The following is a 16,108-nucleotide window of genomic DNA, read 5'->3' on the forward strand; positions in this document are numbered from 1 at the left end:
AAAGTTTAACTGTTCAACATTTCTTAACCACAATTGAAATATTTAACCATCATGACAGCCTTCAACTATGTTACTTAGACTTAAGATCTTTGCATGAAAATGAAAAAAAAAAATTATAATAAAACTCGAGTATTAAAGACAGGGTAAGTTAAAAAAAATTCATAGTAGGCTTAAAGTCGGAGTAATGGCTGAAACACAAACACGCTTCAGCTTCGGCTTCGCCTGACGTTTACGAGTTCAGCCATAAGAATTCAATGCATGCTATCACAATGGATCTTCAACCTCACGTTTCGTTTGACAATCGTAAGGAAAAGAACGTAATGTAATGTGACTCCAAACGGAAGCTCTTGTTCAATTATCTGAACATTTGCTTTGTCTGACAGCTCATCAGCTGTATAAAAATGTCAACAAACATTTGCTTTTTGGAGGGATGAAATAATAGAAATGTCATTCAAAGCAACCTCGAAGCAGGCCTAACGTAACGCAGACGAAGCCGAAGCTGAAGCGTGTATGTGTTTAAAGCTGTTTAGTATCTAATGTGGTTTTCCATTGAACCAAAATATTGATGTGCCGTCGACGGGCCGGCAATATTTTTTTCTTAAACGTTTTCCAATGGGAAAAGTATTGATGTTTTTTCCCGACGAATTGATTCGTTTTGAATTCGTCTTTTGAGAAGAATCTACACAGATTTTCACACTCATTTGAACACATACTTAAAACTTGACAGTTTTGCAAACGTCAAATGAAATTATTGTTTGTGGAAAAAATAATTGAAGAGAATTCAGCTTCATTCTGTTTTAATTATTAATAATTATTTTCTGTGAAAACAATACAAAATTTGATAAATTTTTTGGCAATATTATTGTAGTGCTTTAAGGATCAGGTAATTATAAAATTATATTGAATACTTGAGATGGTTGAAGCATAATTATTTCATTGTCAGGGTATGGACTACAGAATGCTGGATTCGCTCCTAGATTCGTCTTCGTCCGAGGACGAAGATATCCTGACAATTTTCAATTGGACGACTTCGACGATTGTTCAAGCTAATGCATTTTTATCCAGGAATGAAAGAAATTCCATTAAAAATTTTGAAAACGTTGTAGAAAGATATACGGACACCAGACCGGTAGCAGCAGGTAGAAATTTAATTCAAAACAATAGACGAGAGGCGGGATTATTACTGTAAATATTTTAGTATGCTTCTGACAGCTGCTAAACTAATACACTTACAAAAAGATATTGCTACGTTTTTTCTTTCCATTGGAACCAAAAAATATTGATTTTTAGTAGCGACGGGCCGTCTATTTCATGTGGTTCAATGGAAATCGACATAATTGTCATTTTGGCAACGTGCACAATTTCAAAAAAATAGTCTAAACTTTTTTTTTATTGTGTGAGAAATGATTATTATTTGCATTTTGTGAATGATTAAATTTCTTACAAAAACCTAATCTACGAAAAGAGGAAGGATTGATCCCATGACACAGGAGAGTGAAGATATTTCAAGATTCAAGACGATGGAGTGGGTGTTCATGGATTAAGCCAACACAATGTTAAGGAGTGTCAAAAGCATTCGCTTCCAAAACGGCTGTTTAAGTTAAAATTTATACAAAATGACATAAACAATTTTTTGACAGCTATTAGAAATTACTGATATTCTTTTCTGTTGGGAAGGTAGCAGAAATCTTTCTGTCATTTTTTAGAAGAGTCTAATAAAACAACGCTTTGAAAACTATTCCAATTTTCAGATCGTTTTCTTTTATTTTTGTTTCTATTTTTTTTGAGGATTTCCTTATTAAATTAATTGAAATTAAAAATTTGTTGTTCCAATCAGCAGGGGTTTCTTCACGTTTTTAATAACCATAATTTCGAGTTGGTCTTTTTTTTATAAAACATTTGAAACGGTTTAGCATTTAGGGCAATTTAAAGTTACTGAAAGCTCGCGTATACTTTAGATTTTATTATTTTAGTTAGGTAAGCGACTCAATAGAAGAGATTAAGAATATTGAAGTAATAAGCACCTACCTCAAAGTTTCCGAAATTTTTCTAAAATTTATCATTCAAATAACTTAAAAAAAAATTAGAATTTAAAAATGTTCAACAAAATCTAAAAAAAAAATCTGACGAAATAATTGTCTGTTTTGCAGTGTGAAATTAAAGTTACAGCTAAGCTTTTGGAAGAAGGTAAAATTTACAAAAGCGTTTTACAATAACTTGATAGGTTTAACTTTAAGTCAATGCGTCAAATAACTTATTGGATGTATGAAGTACCCAATAGTGGAGATAAGAACTGACAGGTAACTGAATTAAAACCCAAGTATGTCCGTAATTCAAATGGATATTTTTTTTGACACCTAAGATTATTGAAATACATTGCGAATTAGAACGACCTTAATGGAAACTTTTTTTTTATGCAAGAGTGTCCCCATATGACACCCTCATACTTAGTTTTTGGAGTTTAGCACTTCCAAATTATCATTCACTTTTACTGTTAAAAGCAGCCATGACGTGAGAAGGTTACTTTTTTATTTTCTATAATATTTGTTTTTCGTTCACAAGGTTTATCAAGGGATTCGTTTCATCTTTCAAAAATTCAAGCTTTCTATTTTTCATTTTATAAATCCAAACTTTAAATTAAAACACAACTGCAGACACAATGAAAACATTTTTTTCTAGCTTCCGTTTGTCAAAACCTTTCCAACTTTAAAATTGGAATAACTGTCATATTTATAAATTCGCTAAGGAAGAATTAAACTGTTAAGTAATTTAATTGGTGGGTAACTACTTAGAACTTTATTTGTGCATTGTGAAACTGACCCATAATGTCAAAAAATAAAAACAATTTTGTGTGGTTTATGTAAAAAAGTAAACTTTTTGACATTTAAAAAAAAAAAACATTGAAATAAATGTTTCCTTGCCCTAAAATAAAATTATTCATTTCCGCATATCTATCAAATACAAAAATCGCTTGTGAAAGTTTGTACTGCGGTGAAGGTGTAGAGACAAAGGAATGTATTCGCCAGGTTTAACTATTCCGAGCTTAAAACTGCTTTTAGTGAAATCTAATAAATAAGATTTTGTAACCGGCCCTTATTCGTATGTTACATGAACGAGGCCATTCTCATTGTCATTGTGAATGCACCTCCTTGTCAGTTCTGTCTTATTGACATTTGACAGTTTGCATAATAATTCGAATTGGAATTCCCATCTGTACAACTTGCCGACCGAGTGTTTTTTACATCATAAAATATTAAAGAAAAAACACAAATTTATTAAATAAAATGTTGCGAACACGGTTAATCACGCTTAGAAAAACAAATAACATTAATTTCTTCAAAATTTTACGATCACAAAGTACAAAATCAAACCCCGAACAAATAGAGAATCACTCTCCAAGTTTAGATGCGTATCAAGAATATAATGAAATTAAGACAACACCAGCTTCCAAAGGCAAACTGCCCCAAAGAAATCCACTGGTTAAAGAATTCTTTTTAGGTAAAGTTGAAAAAGATCTCCTTGCCTACCCCGAGGTGATAAATCGCGAAGAAATGGCAAAACTACGACAGGAAACTGCCAAATTCCAAAGCTTTTTCGATACCATAGACGAAACGGCAATATATTCATCAAAGTCAATATCTAAAGATATTCTGGATAATATTAAGGAACTTCGTTTGTATGGCATCAACGCTCCTGACGATTATTCCGGTCAGGGTTGGCGATACAGTCAGAGTTTAGTTGCATCTGAGGCGGAATCCAGCGTCACTGAAGTTGCTGCTGGCCTTCTATCGCACCGAGTTGTAATTGACACTCTAAATGAGATTGGTACCGATGCTCAAAAAGATCTTTACCTTCCGAAGCTAGCAAATGGTAACTAGTAGCAAGATCCTTTGTCATTCTATTGTTTCTAATGTCTTTTCGATCTTTCAATTGCAGGGTCAATGCTCGCTACTGAGGCTATTTTCGAGTACAAAGACGCTGAAGATGACTTCTTTAATACAACGGCAAAACACGATTCGGTTGAAGGCGTTTGGATTCTTGATGGCGAAAAAGCTTTCGTTGTCAATGGATCCAACGCAGGGCTATTTCTAGTCATTGCTCAGACAACCAAGCTTAATATGTCCAATGATGTGGGCAAAACAACGACGATATTCTTAGTGGATAAGTCAACACCAGGTGTAGAAATTGGGGAACAGCATGAAACAATTGGATGCAAGGGATTGCCAACTTGTAAAGTGAAGTTTAACAATGTTAAGGTTCCAGAAAGTAAGTATTTTCTCTTTATTATGAACATGATACTTATATCAAGTTTTTTCATTGACATTTTAAGGTTGTGTTGTTGGGGATCCAAACGAAGGAAGTTTAGCCGCTGAAGTTGTTCTGCGAAGCACCAGGTTACGAGGTTCAATGGTTGCCTTAGGCCTATCAAAGAAAATCCTTAATGAATTGACGCAGCACAGTATTAAAAGCAAGCAATCGGGTATAGCCCTTAAGTAGGTTTATGGCAATTGATTTGTTTTGAGTACAGCGGTAACCACTACACTATTTTTTCTCCTCTAGAGATTTGGAAGGTATCAAAAAACACATCGCCACCTTGACGACAAGCACATATGCGATGGAAAGCATGATTTACCTAACAGCAGGATTGTTAGATGAATTCGATCAACAGGACGTTGGCATGGAAGCTGCCATTACAAAGGTTATTTATAATCTCGCTTATTCTAGTTCAATGGAAGACAATGATTTCTTTCTTTACAGTACTACACACTCACTCGACTCTTTGAGAATTCTTCCAAAAGTGTCGATGTCATCGGACCAAAATCACTGATTGCCGGTGAACCAACAGAAATTGCTTTCCGTAACGCCCTTCAACTTTATACCCAAAGTGAACCACTCGATTCCCTGCGAATGTACATCTCACTAACAGGCTTGCAGTACACTGGACAAAATTTAAACGAAACTGTTATGAAATCAAGAAACCCGCTATTCCATCCGGGACACATATTTTCGAAATTTATGGAAGCTTCGAGTATAGATAATCCAAAGTCAAAACTTCGTTTGGGCGAAGCCCTTCACCCCTCCTTGGAACCAGCAGCTCAATGTATAGAACGCTCGATAATGCGGTTGCAAATGGCAGCGGAAATTCTTCTCACAAAATACGGTCAGGAGATTTTACAAAAACATATTGAAATTCATCGATTGACGGAAATTGTTTCACATATTTATGCGATGTTTGCGAGCACATCTCGAGCATCGAGAGCCTATTGTATTGGTTTGAAGTTGGCCGACTATGAGATGCTGTTAGCTTTAACAATCTGTGCGGAGGGAGAAGCTAAAGTTAAGGAGTTAGTTTATGAAATCTCAAATGGACCCTACATGAACAATGATATCAATGTAAATCGTCTGACGAAACAGGTTTTCAAGAGCGGTGGGTATTTCTCGGAGCATCCGTTAACGTTTAATTTTTAATTTTGTCGAATTGTAAATTGTTTAGAATAAAAAGAGTTAATTTTAATTTTAACGGAGGCCTAACTCCCATTTTTTTTCTCGTATTTCAAGATATAAATAACTCTGAGTGGAGGTGAGTCAAAATGAATTTAAGGTTGTTTGTTCTAATGTTGAAGTTATAAAGAATAGAGTAGTCAACTGAATCAAAGAAAAGTCGATGCATTAAAAGTATGTCAGCAATTCCTCCTTATTCAATCTATAAGATTAGGTTTAATAGCTGGAGGCGGACACCACAAGTGGGCAAGACGTTTGATCAAAGAAATGCATTGAAATACAAAATGAAGGAATGTGGTCATGCATTCGAAGACTTTCCAGGTCAAAGTTTTAGTTTCCATGCGCTCTACATGACCAAGCCATCAGACGTTGAACTTGTACAGTTCATGATTCCATCTTCTCCTCCACTCGTCTTCTATTTAAATGAACGGTAGATCATGCACATAGCTTTTATCTCGAACTAACAAAATGTGGTACTGTCAATGTTGTTTTTTTTTTTTATCTGGGAGTGTCCCAATTCCTACTTTGCTGCATGAGTACTACACATTTTTCCAAAATGTAATCCGGTGTTTCCTCATGGGTGTTACAAAACCAACAACTGGAGTTATTTGTTATGCCCAAGATATTTAGTGCCTATTCCATTTACAGTGGCCATTGAGAAGGCTAGTTACTATTCTTAGGGTATTTCTACATAAGTTTATCCAGTCTTTGAATGGTGCTGATTTTAGTAAAATCTTTCCAGATTTGAATTCTATTTGCGTCCCATTGCAAAACTGTTCGTCATCCCTAAGTCATTTGAGTAGATTATTTGTGAAGTCATATCGTTTAATTAAAAGTCTATAATTTGCGACAGTCAATATGGTTTTGTTCAAAATAAGTCAACAGTTACTAACCTCTTTCATTTCAGTACTTTTTGTTTAGATTCGTTTGAACAACGGAAACAAGTTGACTGTGTCTTCACAGACTTCAGTAAGGCCTTTGATAAATTGTGCCATAAAACTTTAACTTCCAAACTTAAATAACAAGGCTTGAACGATAAATTTGTTAGTTGGGTTTCGTCGTACTTATATATGAGCGATCATCATATTTGTTTACCAACTCTGGCGTACCACAAGGTAGTGTCTTAGAACCTTTACTGTTTATTTTGTACGCTAACGACTTACATTATATTATTAAACACTCATCTGTTTTAATTTACGCTGATGACATTTAAGTTTTCAAACGTATTGACTCACTTGACGAATGTTTTCTCCTACAAGATGATCTAAATAGTTTTCGCGAAGGGTGTTTTATAAATAAGCTTTTACTAAACATAGACAAATGTAAATCAATGTGTTTTACATACAAACAAAATGTTTTGACTTTCAATTATCAATTAGGCTATTTTAATTTGACTAAACTCTCTACTTTCTTGGACCTAGGTATTTATTATTCTTGACTATATAATTAAAAAAGCAAATAAGACACTCGGATTTATAAAACGGTTTTCACATGATTATCGCGACCCTTATATTCTTAAACTTCTTTATATATCGTTTGTAAGACCAATATTGGAATATGGCTGCAGAATAGGAGTACAAATAAGATTCATGCGCTTCTGCCTCAGTTTCTTCCATGGTCCAATAGGCTCGAACTACCACCGTACAATCATAGGCTCACGCTCATAAATCTTCCATCGCTTTCTAAAGAGAGTACATTCAGCTGTGCTTTCACCATCAATTTTGGAACAATTACACTTTCTTTATAGCCGTTCAAGTATTAGAAGACAATTTCCTTTACGTCCTACATCAAGCAGATCGAACTTGGAAAAACAGACCCCTCAACCAATTGATTTCAGTTTACAACAAGTATTACTCCTTGGTATATTCCGTAAGCGATGATTTGAAAAGTAAAACATTTAAAGTAAATTTTTTCAATACTTCAGTTTCGCTTTTTTTTTGCAAATTGCTTAAAGCTTTGTAAATCTATTAATCTAAGTTTAAATGTAATATAAGTCTTAGGTTCTAACGTTAGTTTGTTTAACGAATTCAATAAATAAATAAAAGGATACGGGTCCTATCAGAAAAATTGTTTCACCCACTTTTGGCAAGGAGTTCGCCTCTTAATTTCGGACATGGCCAGGTACCTTATGAAGTGTGTGACAGTATTTTTCCTACTAAGGGCATTAATTGTGTCCATGCAATCCTTCTCTCGAAAGTTTTGATCTTTTGATCAGGACATCTCTTGGGATGTCGAGATTCCTGACAGAATCTCCATTTCCAATTACTTCTTTTGCAAATCTCATAGTTGCACCTTTTGCCGCACTATGAATAACATCGTACAGAGGAGGTAGATGAAGGCTAATTCTAATTGCTCCAGGTAGGCGACCGCACCATAAGTAATGATGGGTTTTGTAACGAGTTTGTTGTCCTTGAGGGTTTGCTGGCACTAATATACGGTTGCCCAATTTAGCTCGACATGGGTCCTTCATCTTCCACGTTAACAAAATTAAAAAGATGCAACTCTTTACCATCCCGATGTCATCAATGCGCGAGATCTTTTTCATATCCCCCTTACTGGTTGTTCTCCTGCCAAACAACCCCTTAAAACAACGTTCCTCTTCCTCCGCCCTTCTACCTCGGTTTCCCCCTTTTTAATCAAAAATCTAGAGATTCATTTTTTCTTGTTTTAATTTAACTTCAATTTTCATAACTTTTAATAAATTATAAAATTTTAATAATTAATCAAAAAAATTAGTTGTAGGTATAACTACAATTTAGCACAATTATATTCTTTTGAAGAAATATTGGGCAATATTTATAGTGATATCTGTCCATAATACCGGTGCAGTGGCCACTCCCTCGATGAATCTTGGCTTGAAGAGGTGATCCTTTGTACGCCTTATATATTTTTTTAATTAAAGCTATAAACTTTACCAGCGCTGATGAATTTTTCTTAACAAAAAATTAGCTGCCAGTGAGTGTTATGACTCCGCCTGTACTTGAGCGAGTTAATGATTCTATGGGGCAAATCTTTTTCGCACTCGTACTGTAGCGAGAGTCCTAAAAGATCTTAACATACACAAATCTGCTGGTCCGGATGGTATCCCCGCTATTGTTCTGAAGAGGTGTTCTCCATCGCTGGCAAAACCACTGCGTAAGCTTTTTCATCTGTCCTACTCCTCAGGTCTCGTTCCGAGCGGATGGAAAACCGCATTTGTCCAGCCTATTCCCAAAAAAGGCGAATCTTCCTCACCGTCTAATTTCGTCCGATTGCACTTACGTCCCTTCTTTCCAAAGTCATGGAAACGCTGATTAATTATCAGCTCAAGAAATATCTTGAAGAACGGAAGCTTCTTAATGAACGACAGTATGGCTTTCGTAGCAATAGGTCCGCTGGTGATCTCATGGTTCATCTCACCGAACAGTGGAACATATCTTTACATAGTTTTGGAGAAAGTAAGATTATTGCTTTAGATATTTCAAAAGCATTTGATAGGGTTTGGCATTAGGCTCTCTTATCGAAAATGCGTGCTTTCGGTTTGCATGAATCCCTCCTTCATTGGATTAGTAATTACCTTTCGAATCGTTCAATACAAGTTGTATTGGATGGATTCAAGTCTGAAAACCACAAAATAAATGCTGGTGTGCCCCAGGGCTCTGTTCTATCTCCAACACTCTTTCTCATTTTTATTAATGATCTCCTGTCTGCAACATCTAATCCAATACATTGTTTCGCTGACGATAGTACTCTTAGCTTTTCATATTCGTTTTCAGATTCACACCCCTCTTCTTCGGATGTGGAACTGCAACGACAAAATATGATAAGCTTATTAAATTCCGACCTAAACAGCATTGTACAATGGGGAATAAGAAACCGCGTGGAATTTAATGCTTCGAAAACGCAATGCTGTCTTGTATCGTTAAAGCGAAATATACCCCCCTGCCATTATCTATAAATGGCACTCGCATCGAGGAAACTGAACATCTGGATATTCTTGGTATGTGTATCACCAACCACCTTTTGTGGAACGATCACATACGCGATGTCGCCAAAAATGCCGCAAGATGTTTGGGTTTTCTAAGGCTATGCAAGAAGTGTTTCTTCCCCTCTGATCTGGCTGTTATTTACAAGACTTATATACGTCCAAAGCTTGAGTATAACTCCCATATCTGGGCTGGTGCTCCCGCAACTTACTTAAGCCTCTTGGACAGTATTGAACGTATAGCATTTAGACTGATTGGTGATATCACCATCATAAGATCATTTACGTCACTTGAACATCGTCGAAATGTTTCTTGTCTCACCCTCTTTTACCGTTATTTTAATGGTTTATGCTCTAGAGAAATAGCCAGCTGCATTCCTCCTCTTAAACAGTTCAACCGTAATACTCGCGCTTCTAGGAATGCTCATCAATATACACTCGAGCCCAACTTCGGTCGTACTGTCAAGTACAGATATTCGTTCTTTAGCCGTACTATGCGAATGTGGAATGCCTTGCCACACTCTGTCTTTCCCAGCTATTGCAATATTCAGGAATTCAAAACCAATGTGCACCGACATCTCCTTTTAAACCCTCTCTCCCTTTCCTAGTGCTCACACTGTGTCTACATAATAAGGGTAATATATCCCTTTGAGTGTGCGCTTATTATAAAAAAAAATATATAAAAAAACTAAACCATCACATCTTTGTATTAATCAAAGCCTACTCACGTTTAAGGTTTTTTGTAATAGGTTCCTTGAATAGTCGGTCGGTGGTACCTTCTTGGAATTATTCTTTGCTTCCTCGGACCATAGAGGATAATTTTGAGAAGAAGGTACTTACCGACGGCTTTTACTCAAGAACCCTAGCTCTACCTATCACACTAGTACCTCCCTATCAGGATTTTCCAGCCTTTATTGTCTAGTTTCATACCCACTAGATTACGCATTATTACATTAATGTTATAAAAACGCAATTAATCTTTTTATGTGAGTGTGAACATTAGTGGTTGTGATTTACACACTTGTTGCAAACGTCTTCGGATGCGAATCGGATTCATAAATGGCATGACACCGATCGCATCCAAATTCTTTTCATGCAACAGAGGTGAGTTTATCCACCTTCGCAACATTCCCTCTGAACATTCTCAAACTATGGCAAACTTGACAATCACTCAATTTGTGATTTGAGTGACGGCCATAACTCTTGCTGACCAAAAAGAGAGAAGGTAGCATTGCTATAACTTGCCAACAAAAATAAACAAATCCGGTATTGCTGTAGCAGTTGAGACGTCATCGTCGGTCTTGTCCTAGTTGGTGGTGTTTTTTTTTTGTTTGGTTTGTTTTCTTTTGTTTCGTATTTCTTTTTTTTTGTATATGTAATTAATTTTTGTATTGTTTTAATTGTTAAAACACGGCCCATTCGGTTACAGTTTTATTATCACTGTATACATACATCTCAGGAAGCCGATACTTTTTATTCCGGGAGAAATTAGTTTCTTCAGCAATTCATCCACTATAAGACCGCACAGGAAACTTACCGTTATCGCAGTTTTGTCCTTGAATTTTTTTTAAATTATCAGACAATCAAATCTTTTGTTAATTAATTGTTTATATTTTTATAATTAAATATTTAGTAGATAATATGTTAGAAGAAAATTGAACTTAAATTATAATAATTTATATTGAAATTGCTTATTTTCTACCGATGCATGTGAGGACATTATCCGGGCTATATTCCACCTTACACACCCGACTCAAGTTGCTGCTGGAAAATGAAACCGGAGTTATAGAGTTTGATGTTGAGGCGGTACTGTTACTGCTTTCGGTGCGGTCATTCGGACGAAGTGCATCCAACTTACTGATATTCCAAATTTTCAAAATACCATCGCTACTGCCCGATGCAATTCTCTCGCCGTTGGCACTCCAAGAAATACTCGTAATGCTTGTGGCATGCTCTTTCAGCTCACACAGCTGTTGCCCAGCAGCCAGATCTAAAATTCTTACTCGCTTCTCGTCGCCTGCAGCAGCCAGATGTTTACCATCCGGACTAAATGCCACCGATGTAATTGGTTGTTTTGCTTCGGAGAAGACTCGGAAAACTTTTCCAGTCGCCACAGACCATAGGCGAACAGAAAAATCATCAGAACCAGTGGCAATGTAACTTCCGTTCGGGTGAAATGCAAGGCAATTCACATCTTGGGTATGCCCGATGTAGGTGATGAGTGGGAAGTCTCTTTCCAAACACCACAGACGTGCTGTGAGATCTTTCGAGCCTGTTGCCACATACGAGCTGATGGGGCTCTCATTGACACACCAAATTGGATTGTTATGACCATTGTAGACCCTGGAGCAGCGATAGTTTTTCGCCGACCAACAACGCATCGATTCGTCCTTGGATACTGTCAAGAGAATCGGAAAGTGTGATGAAAACCGCAGATCAGTAACTCCTCGACTGTGACCCCGCAAAAGTATCTCCCCAGAAACTGCCTGATTGTTCATTCCAACTGGGAATTCTTCTTCTTCATCGTCAAGCTTCTTGTTCAAATCGTCATCATCTTCTTCTTCCTCCTCTTCCGTGAATCTATTGTTTACATGCCAAGGACAAATGGATTCGCTGTGAGAAGAATAAACATTTTTCCCTCTCAACATCTGGCTGCTGTGTTGCCAGAGCTTCACCACCGAATCATCAAAGCCCGCAGCAGCATGGCATTGATTTTTGTCAGAATGTCCTGATGTCAAGAACTTATCGGGGTCGAAAACTTTTACGTAGTGTGGATAGTCTTGTTGGACTTTCTTCATTTCGTGCATTACATGATTTATATTCTTGAGGGCCACCTGGAAGACGTTCGATTGTTGGGTTTTCAAGACGTCTGCCTTTTCTTTCTTAGCACCCCTAACAGGATATGGTGGTTTCATTTCGGTTAGGAGACGTCGTTCTTTTTCCTTGATGAAGATGAGGTTATCTGACTTGTGGTCCTTGACATCGGTGACGTTGATGTGCATCCAAGTGTGGATCGTACTGAGGAGCAGGACGTTTGCGTGATTTTTGAGAAAATCATTTAAAATCTGTATGGCATCGATATTGACGTCAATTTCGAATTTGGAACTCCGGAAAGCAACGATTTCCTTCACTTTCTCCGCTGCGTCAAGATTGGGACAGGCGAACAGGAGTTTCACCAAATTAATAAAGTACCTTATTCTGAAGTTGCAGTTGGTTTCCAATTCGGTTGGAGCTGTTTTGCCTCTCGCAATCAAATCTCCCTCCGATGGTACATGATGGGCATTGTTGCGCAGAAAGTCCATAGCCTGGGAGGAATCTCTACCTTTGAGGATTTCCAGATACAAGTGGCATATGATGGGTCCATAGAACCGGCGCAACTGTACTTTGATCTCCAATTTTTGGCCCTCAACGAAACTCGTGAACTTATTAAATTGATCACTGATAATCTTGTAGTTGGTGGAATTGCAAGTGACGTTTGAGAATAGAAAGAAATTATTGATGAATGCATCGTCTTTGATCATTTTGTTGAAGAAAAACTGCTTATTGGCTTGGGAAAGACTGGAATCTGGGCGACGTAGTTTCTTGATTGATCCATATCGCTTGTCCTTCATATAATTGGAGACTGCCAGGCGAACGAATTCGTTTTTTCCTTTCTTGCTTTTCTGTTCATCGTTCAGTGATTTAGTCTTTTTGATGCTGCTACTCATATTGATGTTGTTTTTCAATTTTCTAGTAAAAAAACAGTGTTAATTATTATTTGAAAGTGCAGTGAATTATATTTCAACCAAATAAAAATATTTACCAATTGATTTTTTTGAAGAAAATTGAAATTTATAATAATTGAGAGTGTTTGTTGTGTTTTGTTAGGATCTAATGCACAGCTGTCATGTCTACTGTCTTTAGTGTCAAAATTGTGCGATATATAGCATGGGAGTGTTTTGATTTTCAATGGGCTTACACATGAAGATTAATTTCATGAAATCAAATTAAAAAAAAATTCAAGCGTATGTAGACCTGACAAATTGTATTTTTGGAAATACACACTCCGATTCGAACGAATAAACACACACATTTTATAAAGGGGCGACTTTCCATGGCTCAACTTTCCATTATGGCAACACGAATTTCGACTCGCAGTTTTTTTATTTGATAGATATGTGCTAATAAATAATAACTACAGCAATTTTAGAGCTAGGATACATTTATTTCTATTTTTTATTACTTTTTAAGGTTCACTTTTTTACATACAAATCACACAAAAATGGTTGATTTTGACATAACTTCCATGTTTTTTTTTCGGTGTTGCCTTACTTGTTTTTTTTGTTGGGTATTTCTTTGATTTTAGTGCTCAAATGAAAAAAGTACTTTGCATATACCCAAACTCGTTATTATTTATTTGCACATATCTATCAATTTAAAAAAAAGATGCAATAAGAGAAGCCGCCTCTGATGTGTTAGGTTTCAAACAGCCACCAACAAGGAACTCTGGTTTGATGAGGAATGTCGGCAGGCAAATGCTGCCAAACAACAGGCACGCAAAGCGGCGCTGCATAAAAGGACGAGAGCTGCTTATGAGCTCTATGAGCAGAAGAGGCGAGAGGAACACCGACTTTTCAGAAGGAAAAAGAGAGGGGAGAGCGTGCGGTCGAAGATGTTGGGAGGTTTAAAACCAGGAATGAAGTTCGAAAGTTTTATGAACAGGTGAAAAGAAATTCACAGGTACATAAACCTAGAACCGAAGGCTGCAAAGCCGAAAGTTTAAACATCATAGTGGAACCGCAGTCAATGCTGAGGATATGGAAGGACCACTTATGCAGACTGTATAACGGCGGCGACGACGAACATCAAAATCAAATCAAATGGGGTGGCGCAACAGTCCGTTGTGAACCAGGGCCTAGTGACTCACAACTCTCAACCATTCCTGTGTGCGAGTACTGTTGTCAGGAATGGAAGGGACCTACAATTTTAGGTCGAATCCTAACGGCTAGTTTGAGACTTTTACATGACAAGAATTACTCTTGAAGGATTTGTCAATTCCTCGCAATTTCATTCACTTATCAGTGTGGTTTTAGACTAGGAAAGTCCACAATCGATCAAATACTCACATCACGGCAGATCCTGGAAAAAACCCAAGAACACCAAATTGACACTTACCATCTTTTCATCGATTTGAAGACCGCATATGACAGCATCTACGACGACGACGAGCCATGTCTTGTTTTGGTATCGAATCGTTCTACAATTTTAATGACAGATTTCTGTCAATAAAAGTTTATCAGTGGATTTCAATCAGGAATTTTTTTCAATGAAAGAAACTTTAAATGATAGAGGAAGTGCTGCGAATATGGCCCCCCATTTGTTTGCTTGACATAATTCACAAAGTCGTACCTTTGTTGCAAGTTTATATTTTTCAGCAGTAGCCTTACCCTATTGGAAATGAAATTTGATTATTGAAGAAAAAAAAAACAACATGTTTTTGGTAAAAAAAATTATTTTTATTAAAAAGGAAAAAAACAGAGTTTTCCAAAAATAATAGGTAAAATGGCCCCTGGAGGCCATATTAAGAACAAATAGCTTCAACGACAAAAATCGCAAGTGTATTGGTCTCCTTCAGCACCAGCGCAATTGTAATGTGCCCATTTCCTGCAGACCTCACACATTATTCATGTTTCCCCTCTCTGATCTTCAGAAAACTTAATGTCGCAAAAAATGCAAGTTGCATCTTCCCCATTGCAAGTTTCATTGCCTTGAAAACTGAAATTTGAATCGGAATCTTGGGCTAAATTGGAAACCGAACTTTCATCAGTTTCCTCATCTATTTGTGTCGCCGAAATACCACTTCTACGTCCGGCACCATTACCACGTCCACGTCCGGCACCATTACCACGTCCACGTCCGGCACCATTACCACGTCCACGCCCCAAACCAATACCACGTCCACCGAGAAGACTCTGTCCACTTTCTTGCCCTCGATGGCTTCCACGACCACGTCCTTGTATTTTTTGGATCGACTCCAAAAGACAGTTCTTGTAGGGAGAACCTGTTAGAAGAGTTGGTTTTGAAGCTTTTCTTCCTCGATTCGATCTCTTTGTTTTAGGTGCTGGTATAGGGGAAATGTGGTGGGGTAATATGGCATTTGATGGACCTGGTTGTGAGTCAAATGATCGACTTAGTTGTAAGCCAGCTAGTGAGGAAGGCTCCGTTGTTGTATTAGGCTCGTGGGTATCAGCAGTTATATGTACTGCTGTTTTGCCTGGTTGTGCTTGGGACGATACCTCATATTCCGTGTCACCATTGATAAGGGGCATAGCTGAAGGATGCTCTGTTAAAATCTCTGCTTGCTCTTCAGCAGCGAAATCCAAGTCTGAAAAAATGTAAATATAAATACCAGTGGCCTTGAAACCGTTAACGGTTATCTGTCCAGTTGTGCACCGCAGATATGCCTTCCCAAAAAGTTCGGAGATATCTGTAGGCTTAAGGGTTGCAGTAGAATGCAACAAAAATTGTCTGATCTCTTCACTGTAATAAGTCTTAAGTTCTTCCTAGGAAAAATCATCATAGGTGGAATGAAAGTTCCTCCCGCACTCATTGCACAAACTATCGTCATCAAAGAACCTCGCTCTGCTGCTTTTAACGCCCCTA

The 16,108-nt window shown here is 37.2% G+C and overlaps 2 protein-coding genes across 2 annotated transcripts; one reads left to right on the forward strand and one right to left on the reverse strand.

The window, feature by feature from the left end:
• Positions 1-3,183: 3,183 nt before the first annotated feature.
• On the forward strand, positions 3,184-5,521 carry LOC129947356 (complex I assembly factor ACAD9, mitochondrial). Its single transcript, XM_056057881.1, has 5 exons — positions 3,184-3,870; positions 3,937-4,266; positions 4,331-4,493; positions 4,561-4,699; positions 4,759-5,521. Exons 1-5 carry the CDS (start codon positions 3,285-3,287, stop codon positions 5,467-5,469), a joined length of 1,929 nt encoding a protein of 642 aa, XP_055913856.1. The 5' UTR covers positions 3,184-3,284; the 3' UTR covers positions 5,470-5,521.
• Positions 5,522-11,054: 5,533 nt separating this feature from the next.
• On the reverse strand, positions 11,055-13,360 carry LOC129947288 (TAF5-like RNA polymerase II p300/CBP-associated factor-associated factor 65 kDa subunit 5L). The gene is made up of 2 exons (XM_056057797.1): positions 13,269-13,360; positions 11,055-13,195 (listed from the first exon to the last, which is right to left on the reverse strand). The coding sequence occupies exon 2, from the start codon at positions 13,171-13,173 to the stop codon at positions 11,158-11,160; it is 2,016 nt and encodes a 671-aa protein (XP_055913772.1). The 5' UTR covers positions 13,174-13,195; positions 13,269-13,360; the 3' UTR covers positions 11,055-11,157.
• Between the last annotated feature and the right edge of the window lie 2,748 nt (positions 13,361-16,108).

Source organism: Eupeodes corollae, chromosome 2, assembly GCF_945859685.1.
Source record: "Eupeodes corollae chromosome 2, idEupCoro1.1, whole genome shotgun sequence".
Classification (NCBI taxonomy): domain Eukaryota; kingdom Metazoa; phylum Arthropoda; class Insecta; order Diptera; family Syrphidae; genus Eupeodes; species Eupeodes corollae.